The 23642-nt window shown below is 41.3% G+C and overlaps 1 protein-coding gene across 1 annotated transcript in view; it reads right to left on the bottom strand.

Moving 5' to 3' along the window:
* Positions 1-767: 767 nt before the first annotated feature.
* The window catches only part of adgrd1 (adhesion G protein-coupled receptor D1), a 62769-nt gene continuing 39894 nt past the window's right edge, over positions 768-23642 (bottom strand). The window contains exons 15-26 of the mRNA XM_056289107.1: positions 23367-23440; positions 9605-9728; positions 6786-6889; positions 6073-6184; positions 5667-5820; positions 4154-4220; positions 3843-3909; positions 3177-3268; positions 2945-3071; positions 2818-2859; positions 2610-2702; positions 768-2512 (exon numbers count right to left, since the gene is read on the bottom strand). Of these exons, the coding sequence (XP_056145082.1) occupies positions 2417-2512; positions 2610-2702; positions 2818-2859; positions 2945-3071; positions 3177-3268; positions 3843-3909; positions 4154-4220; positions 5667-5820; positions 6073-6184; positions 6786-6889; positions 9605-9728; positions 23367-23440 (1152 nt within the window). The 3' untranslated portion in view covers positions 768-2416. The remainder of the gene's footprint in view (positions 2513-2609; positions 2703-2817; positions 2860-2944; positions 3072-3176; positions 3269-3842; positions 3910-4153; positions 4221-5666; positions 5821-6072; positions 6185-6785; positions 6890-9604; positions 9729-23366; positions 23441-23642) is intronic.

Here is a 23642-nt window from a genome sequence, read left to right as displayed (position 1 = left end):
CCAGAAACAATCTACCAGGGGTGTGGTTCGTCACACTATCTATCTATCTATCTATCTATCTATCTATCTATCTATCTATCTATCTATCTATCTATCTATCTATCTATCTATCTATCTATCTATCTATCTATCTATCTATCTATCTATCTATCTGTCTGTCTGTCTGTCTGTCTGTCTGTCTGTCTGTCTGTCTGTCTGTCTGTCTATCTATCTATCTATCTATCTATCTATCTATCTATCTATCTATCTATCTATCTATCTATCTATCTATCTATCTATCTATCTATCTATCTATCTATCTATCTATCTATCTATCTATCTATCTATCTATCTATCTATCTATCTATCTGTCTGTCTGTCTGTCTGTCTGTCTGTCTGTCTGTCTATCTATCTATCTATCTATCTATCTATCTATCTATCTATCTATCTATCTATCTATCTATCTATCTATCTATCTATCTATCTATCTATCTAACTATATCTTGAGTATGTTGTAGTTTACAGAATGTAAATGTAAATGAGAACATTCACAGACATGTTTACAGAATGTGTTCCGTGAAATATGCAATGTGTGTTCCTGTTGTGTATACTCTTCTGTACATAACCTTAATTTGAATAAAATAAAAAATGTAAGTAATGCAAGGGATATGCCCTAAAGTTGGGCATATTGTCACATTTATGATCTCTGCATTGCCCAATATAGTACATTCCTTAGTTCATAAAATGGCTAAGCAGAAGCGACATCATAGGACACTCAGTGATGTCATATATGTTTTTAATAAACATAACAGAAGCACAGACAGCTTTGAGCATAGTACCTTAAAAACAATCTCTAACAGACATGACCATATGAGTTTTTAAATACTTTAACTACTGAGTGAAAAGTGACATGAAGAGTGAGTGTGAGTGATTTACAGTAAATCCTGTTTTAAGAAACTACATTTTGGTACAGTGTAAGATCAATCAAGAGTTTTGAAACATGCTTATTTCCCTTCCAATCTCACAGTATATTAAGAATAAACACATTTACCTGGACTTCAAATCAAAGCCCTGTGTTGCAGAATACATATTTCAAGATTTTTTTAAAATTTTATTTTCTAAATGAACTTTTAAAAATATATGAACTTCAAAAGAACATTAGCAACAGAAATAGTTGAACAAACCTCAAAAATTCACAGAAGAGTGTCTGAAACACAACAAAGTATTCCAAAATACTTTTCAAAAATCCATTAAATACTGCAGTTTACTAGGATGTGAGGTACTGCAAAATACCATAGTCAGTTCACTTCTAGAACAAGTAAAAGGCTGGAATGGAGGAATAGTTTTGATCAAAATCAGAAAACAATGACTGACTGCTCAATTGCAGTACAATGAAACTTCTAAAAACACGACGCAGAGCTCCGAGGAACAAAACGAATAAATACATCAGGGTGTGGAAATCTAATTTGCTGCAAAGGTCACTGTTATCATGACGTTATCATGCTGTGATTTTGCTGAAATATGGATCAATATTGTGCAAATGAGATCAATGATGTTGAGGTCCATACTGCAGTAAGAACAAGAGGACAGGCAGATTTAACAGGCAGAGTGGATTACGACCCAAATTCCTTTAACCGGTGGTGAAATAATTCTCAATTACGCCATTTTTTTTCAAATTGTAAATATACCACCTTTTTATGAGACATGACCCTGCTTTCCTTGGCATTCATCCAAGGTTATACATGTGTACCCAGCCACAGCCATTTGACAATCAGGATGCTGTAACTACCATCTCAGTTTGTCTTAACCGTGTTACATTATTTCAGCTCTCAGATTAGCCACAAACTTCTGCCAGTGGACAAAAGCAGGTGGCATTGTATTGCACTGTGATGTGACAAAGGAAAATTTACATGTCGAAGAGCATGTCTGTGCTCTCTAAAACTCTGGCCAAATAATAATTCCTCCTCGTAAGACAGATAGGACTAGGTTACAGACGAGCACAGACACATTTGTGTGTGTTGTCTTTTTTCAGATCATAGAGGCTAAGAGGCATTTTTGCAGTAAGGCACGTCAGGGTGTCAATGTCAGACTCTGAGCCATGCTCAGAGATCCTAAAGCTCTCTGTCAGCTTGCTGACGTTGTGTCTCCTCAGAAATCCCTGCCCTAGTTTTAGGAAACACATGATGTCTTCCAGTGAGACAACGGAAAGGCACAGTCCATGGAGTCTGTTTGTCTTTGAACATGAGGCTGCTAGTCCATGTAATGCCTCCTTTGGTATCATGTTTTTGTTTGAGTGGACACAAGTTTACTATTCATCACATAAAACAGTGGGAAAAATAATACTCTGCCAGTGTTTGTCAACCTATACCATATAGCTTCAGTTAGCTTCAGATTGCGCTCTTGCTTCTGCCATGGACAGACGTGATGATCTGTGGTTTTAGACAGCAGAGAGGTCGATGCGATTGGCTGAGTTGGTACTTTTGTCCCATGTGTTCATTTTAGTGGGAGTCACGCCTTCCTTGTTTCCATTCATCTAGAGGATGGAAAAGAGAAATTCGACTCAGACAAATATGATAATACACAACTCATGTATGTCTGCAGGAACCCCGAAAATCTACAGCAGCACTCACAATGTCAGAGTTGAAGGGTTTCACATTGATGTTTCGGATTGAGCTGCTGGTTAAAGACCACACCTTGGTTTTGTGCTTGAAGGCAGCTCTGACCTACAGAGAGAAAGCAAACCAGGGAGTACAATTATGATAAACACTAGGTTAAGCATAAAAATTAATGTTGAGGCAAGCAGAGCAAATATCAAAAAACAGTGGAAATACACATTACCTCAGAATTGAGCAGACAGTGGAAAAGGAAGACAAAGAATCCCTATAGGGAAAATGGAAAATGTAAGTAGAATTTAAGAGATGATTTCAAACTTTTGGGGGGAAAAGTCTTACAGCTAAGAACCTACTTGTAACGAGTTGAATACAGCAAAAATATAGAGGAATGGCAGGGAGTGTGTGTTGACAGCAAGAACACCAAAGATCCAGGAAATGCCAAGGATAGGCAGGAGCACAGCCACTGCCTTTGCTGTCAGCCTAGAAACAAAAAAGGGACAGACTTTTGCATCCAATTCCTCTGATATGAGAACAGTGAAATGTTAGGCAGAATATCACTACTGTCACATAAAATTCATTACTCACTTGACTGCATTGGCATCTCCATGAACCTTGTAGTTTTCTGCGCTGATACGAGATATGATCCTTGTCACAGACACCAGAATGCCAATGTTTACCTTGAAGTGAAGAAGGACATATCACACATATAAATCAACTTATCACAGTACGTGGGACAAGAAATATGGGGTTTTACCTAAAATAGAATATCCGAACTATAGAAATCCGCCCTTTTTCTGCCCAATTGTACTTGGCCAATTACCCCATTCCTCCAAGCTGTGCCGGTCGATACATGTGGAGTCACCAGCCGCTTCTTTTCACCTGACAGTGAGGAGTTTCGCCAGGAGGACGCAGCGTGTGGGAGGATCATGCTATTCCCCCCAGTTCCCCCTCCCCCCCGAACAGGTGCCCCGACCAACCAGAGGAGGCGGTAGTGCAGCGACCATGACACATACCCACATCCGGCTTCCCACCCACAGACACGGCCAGTTGTGTCTGTAGGGGCGCCCGACCAAGTCGGAGGTAACACAGGGACTCGATCCGGCGATCCCTGTGTTGGTAGGCAACAGAATAGACGGCTACGCTACCTGGACGCCCCTAGAAATCTAACTTTGTTTGAGATTACATCAAGGATTAACTTCAACAATGAACTATGATCGGTAAAAACGGATCTTATTTTAGTAGATTACTCACCACAATGACCAACAGGGCTGGTGCCACAAATGCCCAGATTGCTCCGTTCTTTAATGATAGCCAACAGCTGAGAGACAGAGGGGAAAGGAAGATGCATGCGAATTTTACAGTATATCATCTGTATACATTTTCCATAAAGAAACGTTGTTCCAACATAAGGATGAAATGCTGTAATGTCAGCATGGCGTGAGTAATTCTGGTAGTCTAAAGCGTCATGGTCCATTTGGAAACAAATTAAAACAGTGTTTCGAGACTTTGAAGGGCACACATGAAGTCCATATGATGTTCCCGTTGGATGTCCAGCTACGTACTTATCACTCTCTCCGTAACTGTCCAGAGCTGAAGTTATGGAGACCACACAGATCACAAGTGGGGAGCCTGGAGGTTAAATAAAGACAAGTTGGGAAAAAGAAACAAATGTTAAAAAGAAAATAGCAACAGGAACCTATTACCTAATTACTATCATAATCATCTATGCAAAATCAGAACGAGTTTATTAGAAGAGTCTTCGATGGAAAATTGATGACCAAAACATTTTGCAAAGACACAGACATGAGTGTTATGACTTGATCATCTATATTTTTATTACAAATACGTAAATAATTCTTATTTTAAGCTGAGATGGAGTACCAGCATCGGGACAGCTTACATAGTGTCGAGTATGATGGTAATGATGACCAAAAAAAATAAAAATACTAAACTGACTTTAAAATATATTCCTGTGCCTGATGTAACTTTCTAAACACATTATATTGTCCTACATGGCAATCCTGATCTATCTCTCACATGATGTGGCTGGAACAACAATAAGATATCTTTGTAAATAGTGTCAACCCAAGACTATGTTGTGATAGTATCTACAGTATAGTACTTTGATGGTCCCTCCTCATTTCCTTGAAAATAGTGCTCACTATTCTGCTACTTTGATCTGTCGAAAGCTCTGTTGGCTTGGCAAGGCTCGAGATTTCCTGTACATCCCACAACAAGAAAATTAAACTGTTACTCTAAAGGAAGAAATTGAAGATAAACGGTTGACAAAATTTATTGCCGCAAATAACAGTATCTGTTAATTACAAACGAGTGTTTTCCTTTTGCATTTCTGACAACTACAGTTCTAACCGCTGGACAAGTCTGCAGCACTTAATTCACAGTTGGCCACACAAAATGAGAAATTACTTGAGCTAAAGGAAGGGAAGTTATAAAAAAAGAGATCTTATTTCAACTAATCACTTCAGCATGTGGAGGAGAAACCACGCGTTTCCCAGCAGCCAAGCTCAGTGTTTGTCCTGTTTTCTGTCTGTCCACTCTGGTCCACTTACACCTGGCAGCACCATAGCTTCAAATGAAAGCTATGGTGAACAAAAACAGGCAATTGGGCAAATTGTGTTGTTGCTGTTATTCTTTTACAAGTCAACAGATTTTAGCCTGGAGTTTCAAATAACAACAAATTCATATTTAGGACGATGGCCTTGCATGAGGCAATGAGCCTTCTGAGAGGCAGGGGACAAAGGTCAGAATAAAATTAGATCAAATTATATCTAGGCATGTGACAGTAAAGCAGACAGGATGAAAACAGAAACACAAAAATAGAAAGACAACAGATGGTATAACAAGAACAGACACTGAGGAAGACATAGCCTGATACCTCTGTGTTCACTATGATAGATGAAGAAGTGCATCCAGTGACAGGCACAAAGGCTGCAGTATGAGCATGTGTGTGAGTGTGTGTGAGCTTGTAGTATATGCTTTTGTGTGTTTGCATATCCTTTCTACTGAATATGTGCATGGGTACCATATGAATGTAAAAAAAAGGTGCAGGCCTACCCCAGCCAATGCCGTAGTAGTAGAAGTGTTTGCTGTCTTCAGAGCCGAAGACCTTGACTACCATGCTGTAGAGATGGAGGCCCTCCACCAGCATCCAGGCAAAGGCGCTCAGAAAGAAGAAGTGAAGCAAGATGGCCATCACCTTACAGGGCAGCTGGGACAGCAGACAAGATCAAGATCTTATCATTAAAACAAACAGAAGACTCACCTTCCTTCCCTCCTTCCTCCTCATGCTTACCTTCATCATCATCATTATGAATTCTATGTTTAAGTTCAGACCTCCATTAAGAAAAACACCTAAGAAGCAACCACTAATGTTCCTGGGGCCACCAATCAACATTATCTACATCATTATCAGTGGAAATTTGTGGTTCCTCTTTTTGGGGAGGATGAGAGTGCCACCCACCGTGCCCGGGTCGAAGCGAGAGCTGATGAGCAGCAAGATCTCAGCTACCAGGATGGCGAAGGACAGGTTGGCATGGATGTGGTACCGCTGGTTTCGGATGGTGCTCACTGACCTGTGAAGCAAGAGAAAGATACAAGTAACACAGCAATTGAATATAGCTGAGCAGACAAACTATCAAACAAAACAGGTAGCATTTGTGATAAAAATACAAGTAATCATTAGTCAGTCAGTATAGATAACTTATTTCTTAGCAATAATCACATGTGCACATGTGTGAATTACAGAAGTGTGTGTGTGTGTGTGTGTGTGTGTGTGTGTGTGTGTGTGTGTGTGTGTGTGTGTGTGTGTGTGTGTGTGCATCATTATATATATATGTGTGTGTGTGTGTGTGTGTGTGTGTGTGTGTGTGTGTGTGTGTGTGTGTGTGTGTGTGTGTGTGTGTGTGTGTGTGTGTGTATATATAGCGTTTTTTTCCCCGAACCGTCAATGGTGTTGTAAGTGCTCAACTAATGAGAAGTGGAATATCAACATAGATACAGGAAAAAAAAGTTTTAATACATTGCGGTACAGGCAGCTCATGAGTGCATGAAATAGGCCTGTATTAAAACCTTTTTTTTCCTGTATCTGTGTTGATATATATATATATATATATATATATATATATATATATATATATATAAAATCCCCCCCTCCATTATGAATGGGATACTCACGAGAGGATTGCAAAAGTCACCAGAGTGATGGCAAGACAGAAGATGGAGACGGAGCAGCCAACGTAGCCTATGGTTGACAGTGCCACCCGGTGGACATTTGTGAGCTGTGTTTGAATGAGAGACACCACAATTTATCCTCCCAGAAATGGCAAAACGAGACAAAATATAGACTGAACATATAGTCAGTCTGAAGTAAATCAGTAGTGCTGCCAAAGCTCATGTAAATCTAAGAAGGCAAACAGGTTCAACTGCAAGTGGTACAACAGTGCCGACTATTGGCTGCTCCATGTGTAAGGCGTCTGCTACATTCCTCATACCAAGGAAGTGGCAGTGATGTTATTTTGCATGCTGTGGCCAGCTTGTATGGAGGGGAAATGATTCAAGAGACATCAGCCCCTTTCTTCCCGGTGCTAATTCAGTCTTCCTGACCCCCTGAACTCTACCATTCAGTCTGTACTATTAGGGTGGAAGCCAGAAACTTTAAAAGGGGGCATTGAAAAGTTTACGATGGTGACCATGACAGTGACTCTCATTACTATGTTCTCAGGGGAGCTATACTCCCGGACTGCGCAAGCCTGTAATATATATATATATATATATATATATATATATATATATATATATATATATATATATATATATATATATATATATATATATATATATATATGTGTGTGTGTGTGTGTGTGTGTGTGTATATATATGTATATATATATGTATATATATGTGTGTATATATATATATGTGTGTGTATATATATATATATGTGTGTGTGTGTGTGTGTATATATATATATATATATATGTGTGTGTGTGTGTGTGTGTGTGTGTGTGTGTGTGTGTGTGTGTGTGTGTGTGTGTGTGTGTGTGTGCGTGTGTGTGTGTGTGTATATGTATGTATGTGTATGTATGTATATATATGTGTGTGTGTGTATATATATATATGTATATATAAAGGTTCAATAATATGGCAAAAGTCTGAAGAATATTTAAAAGAAAAAAAATCATGAAAAAGGTCATTAAATAGATTTACAGTCACATGAAGTTATGTTTAAGTATTCTTAGATAAAATCTGGCCGTTAACTTTTTTTTTGGAACAGAGCTGCCTATACGGTATATACTTTTAGTATATACTTTTAGTCATGTACTTGTCATTTTATTTGTCTTTTTTTTTTACTAAAGCGCCTCGTGAATGAACTTAAATCAATTGACTGTCAGTGTACGGACCAGCTCAACTTTGCAAAGTTTTATGTTTTGCTAAGGGTTTGAGACGTGAAGAATACAGTGGCGACTGTGCTTCTCCATATGCATATATATATGCCTATGCCATACGACACAGTGCATTGATGTTTTTGAGCCGAAACTATTTCAAGGTCTTGGGTTTGATTCTCCATTAACTTTCTCATGTGCCTTGTCATTAGGAACGCCAAGAAGTTGCAGCCTTCCAGAAAAGGGATGCGTGGGACGTTCTCCTTTAGCCCAGGGATGAGGCAGGCCACTAATTAGAGGCTGGCTGAGGGAAAGTATAGCATCAAATACACTCCTGCTACTTAAATCCAGGACTAACCCAACTTAGCTGCCAAACAAAGCTCCTCTGTCCCATTTAAAGAAGCCATTCGTGATGCTAACCATGCTCCCATGGTGAATATTGTGAAAAAACAGTCTTTGTAGATATGTATACAGGGTTGGCATGGCGTGGCAAGTTGCTCGAGATAAGAGTGACAGCTAAATGCTCATAATGAGAAATAGATGCAATGTAAGCACTGAAAACACTGTTCAACGGAGGTTGTCCTCCATCTATTATTGTGGTATGAACGTTGACCCACATCCTGAAATGAGAGGATTTTTATTATTTTTTTGGTCTCTTTTGAGATGGTGGTCTTTAAAGAAAAGACCACTGACCTTTGCAGTGACCAGAAAGCACAACACTTAATAATGGCTGTCCACAGTGCTTCTCTGTAAAACCACCAGTGAAACCAATATTGACACTGTGCAATTGCAATTATCCTACAAGGAGAAAAAGCAAAAGCTTCCCAAACATAGCAGCAGAGGGGCTCCTGGGAGGTGGGTTAATGTGTGGTAAACCGCTGCCTTCTATCCAATTACCCACCTACAAATCTAGTTCTGTTCTGAGGATTAGACAAGGACATAGATGGGAGAAGCCCGCGATGGAGTTGGATGGGAAAATGTTCCCAGCAATAGACAACGGAAGGAGACGCAGATTCAATGTGCTTGAGGCAAAACAAAAGCTTGTGGCAGCCTCAGGGGCCCGCTGCGCCTCAGAGCTCAAAAAGCCTTCCTGTAAATCAATGGTTCTCAACCTTTTCGAGTCATGACCCCCCCCAGAATAATCGGGTTGGTGTTCTTGACCCCCCCCCCCACAGCACTGGGACATTTAACTCACAACACCCCGATGCAAACACATGGATCGCTCATAAACTGTGTGACCGAGACTGTTCAGGAATTACTGTAATGTAACACATGAAAGCTACCAAGCTCACATAGGAAGACCATTGCTTTGCCCTCAGACAGAACAACAACTAATTCGACTTTAGTGTTTTGAGAGTTATTGAAATAATGGCACCTCATGTGCACACACACTTTGACTCTCATTAACACACTCAATAAAATCTATTCTAAGGCAAATTGTATCACTGGTACAGGCGATGTAATGTAAAAACCTTTCCCCCAGTCTAAAATATGTTCTTTTATATTTTTCTCCACAACCATCTGGCAACCCCAGGAAATTATCTCGTGACCCCCTTGGATGAGAACCAATGCTGTACATCACCTTAGAAAAGATCAGTGGAGGCTTCATACCTTAATGGGCACCACCTGCATAAGGATGGCGAAGTTGGTGAGGTGGTTGCAGAGGCAGACAGAGTAGGTCATGTTTCCACTGGAGCGCACACAGCCCTCATTGGACCATACTCCCTCCTTTGAACTGAGGGAAAACACACACACAGACACTGGAAATTAGCCATAGAAGAACTATTGCCTGCACACTCACAAGGGGTTGAATGGCGTTTGAGAGTTCATGCAACACAGATGTAGATGTGGAAAATGCATAGCTTTAATCTGATATATTCTTCCAAGCACATATATATTTTTATTTTTTTTCATAAGGAACACTCTTGGATGGGAGCATTCAACATGATCCATTATAGGGGGCAAACCGTGAACGTTTTGCTGAATTTAATGTCTGACATGACAATCCAATAATTCACATTTTTCTTGAACCTCAGGGAGAGAAAGGGCGCAACGAGAGGAAGCATTTGAGTCCAACTCAAACATACTCCCTTTAAAAATGATTTATGGTTTCTAAATAGCGCTTTGGCTCCACTTATCAGATCACTTTATTTTTACAGAGGGTAGTTACCGTTTCTCAAGATACAGCTAGCCGAGGGAACACCGTGTGTAACACTGGCCTGTGAATAAATCCACCTCAACAAGTAATTTATTGAGTCTTAAAACTTATTTTTGTGAAAACAAGGGGAAAATCTATCAGTTGACAAGAAAGACAATTGAATGTGTTTGCGTGCATATCAATTTGCTTCAAGAATAATCGCTAATCAAAGCATCCTTGTCTTATGAAGCCTTGTATCAAGATATTTGCTTCTTTTTTTCTGAAACAAAAACAGTCAAGTAAAATAGCTTGGGAAAGAAGTGAAATTTATTATTTTATGCTTGAATTTGATTCTACATGACTAGTTAAAGTTCCTATACATTTCCAGTTTTCACAACAATTTTATATAATGCCCTGTGATCTATACATCATGTTTAAGTTTGCTTGAAAAAAACCCAAAGTTTTCTGAATGGGTTATAGAGTGCCTCTTTCTCCTCTCAAATTGAACAAGTCAGTTTTTCTGGGTGTGTTGTACTTTTTCCACATATGTAGCATTCACTGCCCTAATGGGAAGCCTGGCAGATTAACGAGTGACAGGCAAAGGCCTCGGCCAGTTTTGAACCAGTATTGACCCAGAATTGAACTGTACCTCATTCAGAAAGAAATCAGGAGAGAAACGAACAATACACTCCATGGTGTGTTGGCTGACTTTTGCTCGATGTTTGTTGTAAATGAATTTGAACCACTTCTTCTACCTCCCTATGTCCTTTAGATCATGCAAAGATTTGCTGACTGACAGCCGGAAACAGCACATTTGACAAAGCCAGCTTTTACTTATCATGTTGCAAGTCACTTATCACTCTCAGCTACGTTAATCATCCTGGAGATAGATTTAGAGACTGCCATATATGCTTTTACTTCCACTCGTTTGGACTATTGTAACTTCCTCTTCATATCACAGAAAGGTGAATCAGTTTATCTGGACTCAATGTTTAGTGGGAGAAACATTTCATCACTCATCCAAGTGACTTCTTCAGTCTCAACTGACTGCAGGCACCCCCCCCCCCTTTATAAACAGCACAGCTGCATAGTGACTGAAACCAACGATCACTTTCATATGCAAATTGTTGAAACCTGTTGTCATGTTGCAATTACAGCATTGTAAGATGGCGACAGATGTACTCTTAGCCCTCCGTTCAGGGATGGTTGTTCCCTCATCACATAGATGGTTATGATTGCAACTATTCCCCAATCCTCTGTGAATAGTACACATGACCATTGATTGGGTGTGTTTTAGCCTGAGACACGCAGAGCAGACCTGGTATGTGTCTTTGCTCGAAATTTTGTTTCCGCAGGTGTACAGGCGGGCGGAATCACTGTGCTCCAAGGTGGGAAGCAGCTTGGCAGCTGTATCCATTTAGCTGGCATGCTAAATTTAAAATAATTATATAATGTCATTAGCTAGCTCCAACGGTGGGCAAGCGGTGAGGTGACCGCAGGTTCCCGGCATCATTAGCTTGCTCGGAGTAGCAAAATTAACATGCTAGCTAGCTTGTAGAAGCAGAAATACTCTGCTGTTTGGGGATGGAAATGGCTGTGGTGAATACATATTTCAAGAAGAGGGAGGAATAGAGAGTGATGTACAAGAGTGGAGGAAAGTGCACACAGGTGGACTATATCTTATGTAGAAGGCACAATCTGAAAGGGATTGGAGACTGCAAGGTGGTGACAGGGGAGATCATAGCTAGGCAGCATCGGATGGTGGTCTGTAGGATGACTTTGGAGACCAAGAAGAGGAAGAGAGTGAAGGCAGAGCCAATGATTAAATGGTGGAAGTTGAAGAAGGAAGAATGTTGTGTGGAGTTCAGGAGGGAGTTAAAACAGGCACTGGGTGGTAGTGAAGGGTTACCAGATGGCTGGGCAATCACTGCGGAAATAGTGAGGGAGACAGCTAGCAAGGTACTTGGTGTGTCATCAGGACAGAGGAAGAAAGACAAGGAGATTTGTTGGTGGAACGAGGAAGTACAGCAAAGTATACAGAAGGAGAGGTTGACAAAGAAGAAGCGGGATAGGGAGAGAGATGAAGAAAGTAGACAGGAGTACAAGGAGATGCAGTGTAAAGTGAAGAGAGAGGTGACAAAGGCAAAGGAAAAGGTGTATGGTGAGTTGTATGAGAGGTTAGATGCTAAGGAAGGAGAAAAGGACTTGTACCGATTGGCTAGACAGAGGAACCGAGCTGGGGAGGATGTGCAGCAGGTTAGGGCGATCAAGGATAGAGATGAAAATGTGCTGACAAGTGAGGAGAGTGTGTTGAGAAGGTGGAAGAAGTACTTGGAGAGGCTGATGAATGAAGAAAATGGGAGAGAGAGAGAAGGCTGGATGATGTAGGGATAATGAATCAGGAAGTGCGGTGGATTAGCAAGGAGGAAGTGAGGGCAGCTATGAAGAGGATGAAGAGTGGAAAGGCAGTTGGTCCAGATGACATACCTGTGGAGGCATGGAGATGTTTAGGAGAGATGGCAGTGGAGCTTTTAACTAGATTGTTTAACACAATCTTAGAAAGGGAGAGGATGCCGAGGAGTGGAAAAGAAGTATACTGGTACTGCTTTTCAAGAATAAGGGTGATGTGCAGAAGTGTAGCAACTACAGAGGTATAAAGTTGATCAGCCACAGCATGAGGATATGGGAAAGAGTAATAGAAGCTAGGTTAAGAGAGGAGGTGATGATCAGCGAGCAGCAGCATGGTTTCATGCCATGAAAGAGCACTAGAGATGCGATGTTTGCTTTGAGAATGTTGATTGAGAAGTATAGAGAAGGCCAGACAGAGTTACACTGTGTCTTTGTGGATTTAGAGAAAGCATATGACAGGGTGCCAAGAGAGGAGGTGTGGTATTGTGTGAGGAAGTTGGGAGTTGTGGAGAAATATGTAGGAGTGGTGCAGGATATGTATGAGGGAAGTGTGACAGTGGTAAGGTGTGCAGTTAGAAAGACAGATGGGTTCAAGGTGGAGGTGGGATTACATCACGAATCGGCTCTGACAGGTTGACGGATGAGATCAGGCAGGAGTCTCTGTGGAGTATGATGTTTGCAGATGACATTGTGATCTGTAGCGAGAGTAGGTTACAGGTGGAGGAGAGCCTGGAGAGGTGGAGGGTATGCATTGGAGAGAAGAGGACTGCAAGTCAGTAGAAGCAAGACGGAATACATATGCGTGAATGAAAGGGAGGACAGTGGAATGGTGAGGATGCAAGGAGCAGAGGTGACGAAGGCATATGAGTTTGAATAAGTCGAGTCAACTGTACAAAGTAACGAGGAGTGCAGAAGAGAGGTGAAGAAGAGAGTGCAGGCAGGGTGGAGTGGGTGGAGAAGAGTATCATCAGGAGTGATTTGCGACAGAAGGGTAAGAATTAAAGAGAAGGTTTACAAAACGGTTGTGAGACCAGCTATGTTACAGTGGTGCTTGAAAGTTTGTGAACCCTTTAGAATTTTTTATATTTCTGCATAAATATGACCTAAAACATCATCAGATTTTCACACAAGTCCTAGGAGTAGATAAAGAGAACCCAATTAAACAAATGAGACAAAAACATTATACTTGGTCATTTATGTATTGAGGAAAATGATCCAATATTACATATCTGTTAGTGGAAAAAGTATGTGAACCCCTAGAATTAGCAGTTAATTTAAAGGAGAAATTAGAGTCAGGTGCTTTCAATCAATAAGATGACAATCAGGTGTGAGTGGGTGCCCTGTTTTATTTAAAGAACAGGGATATGTCAAAGTCTGATCTTTACAACACGTTTGTGGAAGTGTATCATGGCAAGAACAAAGGAAATTTCTGAGGACCTCAGAAAAAGCGTTGTTGATGCTCATTAGGTTGGAAAAGGTTAAAAAAACCATCTCTAAAGAATCTGGACTCCACCAAGCCACAGTCAGATTGTGTACAAATGGAGGAAATTCAAGCCCACTGTTACCCTCCCCAGGAGTGGTCGACCATCAAAGATCACTCTAAGAGCAAGGTGTGTAATAGTTGGCCAGGTCACAAAGGAACCCAGGGTAACTTCTAAGCAACTAAAGGCCTGTCTCACATTGGCTAATGTTGATGAGTCCACTATCAGGAGAACACTGAACAACAATGGTATGCATGGCAGGGTTGCAAGGGGAAAGGCACTGCTCTCTAAAAAAACATTGCTGCTCATCTGCAGTTTGCTAAAGATCATGTGGACAAGCCAGAAGGCTATTGGAAAAATGTTTTCTGGACGAATGAGACCAAAATGGAACTTTTTGGTTTAAAAGAGAAGTGTTACATTTGGAGAAAGGAAAACACTGCATTCCAGCATAAGAACCTTATCCCATCTGTGAAACATGGTGGTGGTAGTATCATGGTTTGGGCCTGTTTTGCTGCATCTGGGCCAGGACGGCTTGCCATCATTGATGGAGCAAGGAATTCTGAATTATACCAGCGAATTCTTAAGGAAAATGTCAGGACATCTGTCCGTGAACTGAATCTCAAGAGAACGTGGGTCATGCTGCAAGACAACGACCCTAAGCACACAAGTCGTTCTACCAAAGAATGGTTAAAGAAGAATAAAGTTAATGTTTTTTAGTGGCCAAGTCAAAGTCCTAACCTTAATCCAATCAAAAACCTGAAGCGAGCAGTTCATATGAGGAAACCCACTAACATCCCAGAGTTGAAGCTGTTCTGTATGGAGGAATGGGCTAAAATTCTTCCAAGCTAATGTGCAAGACTGATCAACAGTTACCAGAAACAGTTATGCTGGTCACACCAGATACTGAAACCAAAGGTTCACATACTTTTGCCAATCACAGAATGTAACATTGGATCATTTTCCTCAATAAATAAATGACCTATAATGTTTTTGTCTCATTTGTTAATTGGGTTCCCTTCATCTGTTTTTAGGACTTGTGTGAAAATCTGATGATGTTTTTGGTCATATTTATGCAGAAATATAGAAAATTCTAAAGGGTTCATAAATTTTCAAGCACCACTGCATATGGTCTGGAGACAGTGGCACTGACGAAAAGACAGGAGGCGGCGCTGGAGGTGGCAGAGTTGAAGGTGCTCAGATTTTCATTGGGGGTGACGAAGAAGGACAGGATTAGGAACGAGTATATTTGAGGGACAGCTCAGGTTGGACAGTTTGGAGACAAAGCAAGAGAGACAAGATTGAGATGGTTTGGATGTGTGGAGGAGAGCTGCTGGGTATATTGGGAGAAGGATGCTTAATATGGAGCTGTCAGGGAAGAGGAAAAGAAGGCAAAAGAGGAGGTTTATGGATGTGGTGAGAGAGGACATGCAGGTGGCTGGTGTGACAGAGGTGCAGAGGACAGGAAGAGAGAGAAATGGATGAGCCCCTGTGGCAACCCCTAACAGGAACAGCCAAAAGTAGCAGTAGTAGATTGACTATTTTAATTATTTTACATTGTTTTATTGTAGTTATTTTATTTTTCCTCATATTCAGCTCCTCTTACCTTTTTGTAAATGTTGTCTTGTAAAGCCCTTTGTAACTGTTTTGAAAAGTGCTATAAGAATAAAGTTATTATTATTGATTTGACTATAGATGCGATATGATGGGTTTTATCTGGCTTTGAGGAGAAGCTGACCAGAGTCAGGTGTATCACAAAATACTAAGTCAAAATTGATCGGTCAGTTTCGCAGGGGACCTTGCCAGATATCAGACAGAACTGTTAACTCATTACACTCCATTTCCATCTTCAGTCTGGCGTTGCCTCCACGCTAACCGATTTCAATGGGGGAGGGGGATTCGATTTTTCCTAACCAATCACTAAAGACCAACGTGTCCGCCTTGCCAGGGTTTTAAGAGTGGAGTGGAGCGGAAGTACAAACAAGGAACATCTCCTTGGGATGATAGCAGAAATGGCATCGGAGTTGGAGAGCAAAACTGAAAATGGAAATGAGCACACAAAAGGGTTAGAAAATAAAAAGCAAAGGAAGAAGAATACGTCAAATTGCTCAAGTCAGTCTTTGAGAACAGAGGAAACCTATTTTGTTGGGATGATTGGAGATGTACGATCAATCAGGATAACTCAAAGTGGGATGGTTATCATTGACTGTATATTAAAGCATTAGAGAGGTACAGTCATTAAGATTGATGTATTTAAAGATTATTGCTGTGTGACTTGCTTCCCACTCGGATCAAAAGCAAGGGAGTAATAAGTCACGTGCCCCTGTCAGTCATTTTAGGATGTTGCAGATGTGTGTGAGGCAAGAATGACTAGATTCCGTGAAGGGGAGGAGGGCAGTAATTCTGTGTGTTTGACTTTTGAAGGGGAATTGCCAGAAAGAGTGTACCATGAGTACATGTGTTCCAGGGTGAGGCCATATGAGAGAGCTCCTCTTGGACGTTTTTGTTGTCAAGAATATGGACATGTTGCTGCAGTTTGTTGGGGAGTCAGAAGATGTGGGAGATGTGGGAAGGACAACTGCAATGTTGAAGATTGTAAAGTTGAGAAGGAGCAAGCACAGTGCCTGCACTGCAAGGGAAATCATGATACGCGGTCAGCACAGTGTCCAAAAATAATTAAGGAAAAGAAAGTGAATAAGATGAGAGCAGAAATTGGATTGTCATATGCAGAATCTGCTAAGAGCATGGAAAGAAATTAAGAGATGGTGGAAGTGCAAAAAGAACCGGAGCAGGAAAGGAATGGAGCTGACCAGAATATTTGCATGGACAAGAAAAGGTTTTTGGTCATAAATTGTGCTGCTCAAATAAAGGGGAAGTCGGAAAGAATCAAGATGGTGTTGGACGCTGCCAGGAGATACTTGAATGTTGTGGACATATCTTGAGAAGGTCTAGTTGTTACACTACGGGAAGGATTTGCATCAACTCAGACTGGGTCTGGGTTATAGAAGGGATAACCTCATGAATGGGATTACTTTGGGTGTACAATGTTAATCAGTAAATAAAAAAAAAACAAAAAAAACACAATGTTAATCAATACTGTGAGGTTATTATGTTTCAGTAGGTGGCGGTAATGCAACATTTCGGGTGCCAACCGCCAATAAAAAAGAGGAAGAGGAGGAAGAAGAAGAAGATGAAAAGAGGGAGAAGTAAAAGGAAGACGACAACAACAACTCTACCCGGCAAGAGAAATAAACCCCGTTGACGGAGGAGGCAAAAAAGGTGAAGAGGGAGAGTGATAGAAACAGGTAAAACGAGAGTAAACCTCGGACGAGCATTCACTTGATGAAGCAAGCTCCGGTTTATCGAACTCTCTTTCCCCGTCGAGATCCGTCCCCCCGTCAGACAGGAGCGTTCGCATGGAAACAGGTTAGCTATCGGTTACGATTAGGTTAAGGTAAGCGCTAGGTTAAGCTTAGGCTGAAGTTCCGTTAAGGTTATTGTGGTGTTCCCAACACAGAATATTAACCAGTGTGGGTTGGTTGGTTTTGAATGTGCACATTCAAAAGTGATTGGTGCTGAATGAGGTGGAGGTCAGCTATTGGTTGTTCCTGAAGAGTATATAAGGCAGTATCGCCACCAGGGCGCTCTCTTGGTACTCCGCTCTACTCGGGATAGCTAGGTTGTTACAGCGTAATAATAAATATACTACGTTACTGACATAAGTTTGCCTTGTGCACTTTCCAGTTATCTACTTAAACAGTTTTAGAACAATATTAGTGTTTCATACACGACAGTTTGGCGACGAGGATGGGATGTTTAAGTTGGAAGTCACAGAGTTAGCATGTCAAGCAGCTCCACCGAGGCAGAAGTAAACGACGAACAACCAGGGAGACGTTCGGTGAGTGAAAGGACCGTCGAACAGAAGATGGCATTCGGTAAGCCAGAAGATTTCCACTTCGAGGAAAGTGAGGAAAGTTTTGATAGTTATCGCCAGCGGTTAGAGCAGTACTTCGCAGCAAATGGATTGGACACTCGAGATGAGAAAACCAAAGCGGTATTTCTTACGGTGGTAGGAAAAAGGGCGCATAGCTTGCTGATGGATTTGTGCGCGCCAGATAAGCCATCGGGTAAAACATGAAGTACTGGTGGGAATGCTAGAAAAGCACTACATCCCGAAAACCAAGTTTATTGCCGAGAGATGCAAGTTTCACAGAAGAAACCAAAAGGAAACCGAAACAATAAGTGAGTACATTGCAAGTTTGAGAAAGTTACCAGCCACATGCAAATTTGGAACATTTTTAGATGAAGCACTGCGTGATAGGTTTGTCTGTGGAGTTAAGAGCAGTGAGCTAAGAGATCGGTTACTCAATGCTGCTCACACAAAAGACTTAACATTACAGCTCGCAGTTGAAATGGCGCTTTCTTTTGAGGTAACAAAAGGCAACAGTGCGCAACAGTTTGCACAGAAAGGCTATAAAGCTAATGTGGTAGAAAAGAAGGCTAACCTAAAGCATAGAGAGGCTACAGTAAAGTCTACAGCTAATGGAAAGACCTGCTATCGTTGCAATGGAAAAGGCCACAGACCGAATGAATGCAGGTTCAAGGACGCAGAGTGTCACCGGTGCAAGAAAAAGGGACACATCGCAAAAGCATGCCGTTCACCTAAAGAAGGAAGCTATGGCAAGGCATCGAAAGGGACCAGGCATTTGGAATGTTGCCATGCTCTCAAGCACGTTGACCAGAGCAACGCTCACAGTCTTCGGGCAGATGGAGATCCTATCCAGCCTCAGCTCTGCAGTGCCAGAGACGACTGCTGTGTGCCGACAAGGTGCATGGTGGATGCTGTACAGAACATTGACACTGGTCAGACATTGGACAGTGGAGGGGCCGAACTTTTTGCAATGGACACGGGTAAAGGTGACATTGTGAAACCCTACTATGTGTATGTCAGTGTAAATGGTACAAGGGTGAAAATGGAGGTAGACACTGGCGCAGCCGTGTCAGTGATATCTGAAACTCTACTTAAACGTAGGTTTAAAGATGTGAAACTTAGTCCTGCAAATTGTGTGCTGAAAACCTACAGTGAGGAATCATTGCCGTTGATAGGAAAATTTGCAGCAAAGGTGAAATGCAAGGAACGCTCAGAAAAGCTAGAACTACTAGTCGTGAAAGGAAGAGGTCCTGCATTAATGGGCAGAGACTGGATAAGTCAATTAAAGCTAAACTGGTCAAGAGTCAACAGAGTGGCTCCTGATACAGTGGATGCTGTGTGTGCCAGACATGCATCAGTGTTCAAACCTGAACTAGGCAAGTTAAAAAGTATTGAAGCCAGACTACATGTAGTTCCAGATGCAGTGCCCAAGTTCTTTAAGCCTAGAAACGTGCCTTATGCATTAAGAGAAGCCGTAGAGAGAGAACTGGCAAAATTGGAAGCTGAAGGTGTCATCTCACCCATTAATTACAGTGAGTGGGCAGCTCCAATAGTTTGTGTGCCTAAAAAGGATGACAGTGTGAGAATATGTGGAGACTACAAGGTCACCATCAATCCATGGTTGAATGTGGAACCGTATCCACTACCCAAAACCCAAGATTTATTTGCTAAACTAGCAGGAGGTCAGCAGTTTACCAAATTAGACTTGTCGCAAGCTTATCAGCAAGTTCTGTTATAGGACAATTCAAGACATTACCTAACTATCAACACACACATAGGGTTGTATCACTACAATAGGTTACCCTACGGTGTTGCTAGCGCCCCTGCTATTTTTCAAAAGATTATGGATCAGGTTCTTCAGGGCATGGAAGGGGTCATCTGTTATTTAGATGACATCTTAATTACTGGAAAAGATACAGAAAGGCACCTGACTAACTTGGAAGAGGTGCTTAGTAGACTTGAAACTTACAATCTCAGGGTTAAAAGAGAGAAGTGTGCATTCATGCAGAACAGCGTTTCATACTTAGGGCATGTCATTGATGCCATGGGCATACATCCAATGAAGGAAAAGACAGATGCTATTCAGAGGGCTCCAGTTTCTGAAAAATGTAACTGAACTCAGGTCATTCTTAGCTCTGTTAAACTACTATGGGAAGTTTATCCCTAATCTATCTACTCTGATTCATCCAATGACAGCATTGCTGCATAAAGATGCAACCTGGGAATGGTCAGAGAAATGTCAAAGTGCATTTGATAGTGCAAAGAAGTCTCTTCAGTCAGATAAATTGTTAGTACATTTTGATGCAGAGTTACATATCATACTAGCATGTGATGCTTCTCCTTATGGAGTTGGTGCTGTAATCAGCCACAAAATGAAAGATGGAAGTGAGAGACCTATCGCATTTGCATCCAGAATGTTAACTAAAACAGAACAGAATTACTCTCAACTGGAAAAAGAGGCACTGGGTCTTGTTTTTGGAGTTATGAAATTCCATGAGTGTCTTTATGGAAGGAAATTCTTGTTATTGACAGACCACAAGCCACTGTTGAAAATTCTGGGGCCTAAAACAGGTGTGCCAACACTGGCCGCCGCTAGATTACAAAGGTGGGCTCTAATTTTGGCAGCGTATACATACGAAATCCAGTACAAGAAGTCAGAGCAGCATAGCAATGCTGATGCTTTATCAAGATTACATGTGAAGCCTAATGTAGATGTGGTGTCAAACCCAATTTACAGAGTGTCTCACCTGGAAGACTTACCTCTTACGGCTGGAGAAATAGCCAAAGAAACAGACAGAGATCCTGTGTTAAGAGTGGTTAAACAGTTGGTGTTAACTGGATGGCCTAAACATGTACAGGATGAGTCACTGAAGCCTTATTTTCAGAGAAAATTAGAGCTTAGCATTGAGGATGATTGTATATTATGGGGTCACCGTGTGGTAGTGCCTGATAAACTAAGAGACAGGCTATTGTCGGAATTACATGAGCACCACTGGGGAATAGTTAAAATGAAGGCCCTCGCCAGAAGTTTATTCTGATGGCCTACATTAGATGACAGTATTGAACGTGAAGTGAATCAGTGTACTATTTGTCAGCAGCAGCGTAGTATGCCTGCTACCGCACCGATACATACATGGAAATGGTCTTCGAGTCCATGGGAAAGAGTACATCTTGATTTTGCTGAGGACCACAAGCAGATGTTTTTAGTAGTGATGGATGCCTATGCTAGATGCCCAGAGATAGTTCCCATGACCACTACTACTTCATCTAAGACAATTGAAGCAATGAGAAATTTATTTGTAGCTTATGGGTTGCCTAAAGAGGTTGTAACTGATAATGGACCTCAGTTCGTATCGCAAGAGTTTGAGTCATTTTTGACTAAAAATGGAGTAAAACACATCAAGTCACCTGCATAACATCCTGCAAGTAATGGTTTAGCTGAAAGATTGGTCCAAAATCTTAAGAAATCCCTTGCAAAGAATAGAGCCATTGGTGGTATGACGCTTGAGCACTGTGTGGCAAATTTTCTGATTGGGTACAGAAACACACCCCATACTAAGACAGGAAAGACCCCAGCTGAGCTATTTCTGAGAAGACAGGTGCGAACCAGGTTGTGTCTTATCAAACCAAAGTTCTCTCAGAGAATGCAGACCGAGTCTGAACCAAATCTTCCCCGTGTTAGGTCTTTTAAGGTTGGTCAACACATGTTGGTAAAAAATTACAGGGGAGGGGAGAAATGGTTGAATGGAGTTATAAGTGAAGTGTTGGGTCCTGTCACACACAGTGTTGAAGTAGATGGAAATTGTGTGAAAAGACATGTGAACCAGATGTTGGGTGTCAAGGAAAATCCAGATCAGACTCAAATGGACTCTTGTGATGGAGCTTCTTGGGAGATAGATGATTACAATGCAGACACTGATGTGTCAGAACATCCTGAACCACAGGTTGTGGAAGAACGACCTGTAGAACCACCACCGCCAGTTGTGGAAAGGAACACTCGTCCTGTGAGAGACAGACGTCCTCCTGATAGACTGAACTTGTGACTGACATGCAGATTGGTTATTGAAAAAAAAAAAGAAATCTGTAATGTAATGTATGGTTACTGTTGAAGAAATACTGTACATGGTTATGAGCTTAAGAGCAAAAAGGATATGTTAGAATCCTAGAAAAAAAAAAAGAAGTTTGAATTTACAGGGGAGGAGCTGTGGTGTTCCCAACACAGAATATTAACCAGTGTGGGTTGGTTGGTTTTGAATGTGCACATTCAAAAGTGATTGGTGCTGAATGAGGTGGAGGTCAGCTATTGGTTGTTCCTGAAGAGTATATAAGGCAGAATCGCCACCAGGGCGCTCTCTTGGTACTCGGCTCTACTCGGGATAGCTAGGTTGTTACAGCGTAATAATAAATATACTACGTTACTGACATAAGTCTGCCTTGTGCACTTTCCAGTTATCTACTTAAACAGTTTTAGAACAATATTAGTGTTTCATACACGACAGTTATGTTAAGGTCGGGATAAGGTTAATCAAGCGTTCCGGTGTTGTATTGAGCTCTGGCTGGGGGGAAACGGTTTGATACAACACCCGGGACTTGAGAGGGTTCAAAACCGACATTCAGTTGGCATTCTTTGTACTGGATCTGTAGTACTTATTAATAACATTTTATTCTTACCTTGATCATAGCACTGAGATAAGGGTTTCTAGTTCAAATTGGGATTCTTACTGTTGTTTCTTGCTTTGGACAGTAGCCAGGGCCAGGCTGCTAATAAACGGAAAGCAATCTGGTTGTCTTTGTGACAGCGGCGCAAACAATAAAAACACTTGGGAAAGGCTAGGGGGGTAAAGTTGGAAAGTTTTCTACAGCTGCTTTAAGTGAACCTTCCCGAAACATCGGGGTAATTCTCCCGTATTGACGACAGCGTTAGTCCCACCCGTGGTGCTGATTGGCTAATTGTTAGCCCTCCCTCGGCGCTCATTGAATAATCGATTTTTCAACCAAGAAACCGCTGTTTCCTGTCGTGATGCCAGCGAACTCTGGAGTGGGCAGATTTAAAGGTTTGGACTCAGGCAACAGGGGACCATGAGTGATAGAACCTGGGACCAGTCATGACTGGCTTTTTCATACTGGTATTTTTTTTTCCTGATACAAAACAAGCAAATTAAGAAGTAGTGCCGACTTCATGATTTCTCAGTATGTGTGTTTAACTTCATATTGCTCAACCGATGCCAAGAATGAGCAAACAAATTTTTCTTAAAATACAGGACCTTTTTAAGTGGAGATTTATTTTTTTGCGCTGAGGAAAAAAATACTTGAAAAATAAATGGTGGAACAATGAAACATCTTTGAACCTATGAATGAATATTGTGTTGGATTGGTGTAACTAACACTGTTTTATCATCACCATGTGTGGAGACCCACCTATAGTCCAAGAAGGCGCAGTAGAGGAAGACTTTGTTGCTTTCATTTAAAGCTTGGTCTTGTTGGTTTTTACTCTGAAAAATAAAAGGGAAAAACACACTGGTAGGTTATTTTAAATAAAATAACTTTTTCACTGCACTTGCTGATTTATGACCAATTGGTGGCAATCTGTTGTTTTTTCAATTACTTTGAGCAACATGTTACGAAAGCAGGGTTTCATCCAAATGAGCAGCTTCATTCCCACCTCTCTCACTTTCCTCGATGCTGGTCGGCTTT

This window comes from Lampris incognitus, chromosome 1, assembly GCF_029633865.1.
Source record: "Lampris incognitus isolate fLamInc1 chromosome 1, fLamInc1.hap2, whole genome shotgun sequence".
Lineage (NCBI taxonomy): Eukaryota > Metazoa > Chordata > Actinopteri > Lampriformes > Lampridae > Lampris > Lampris incognitus.
This window is presented reverse-complemented; position numbering and strand designations above follow the sequence as displayed.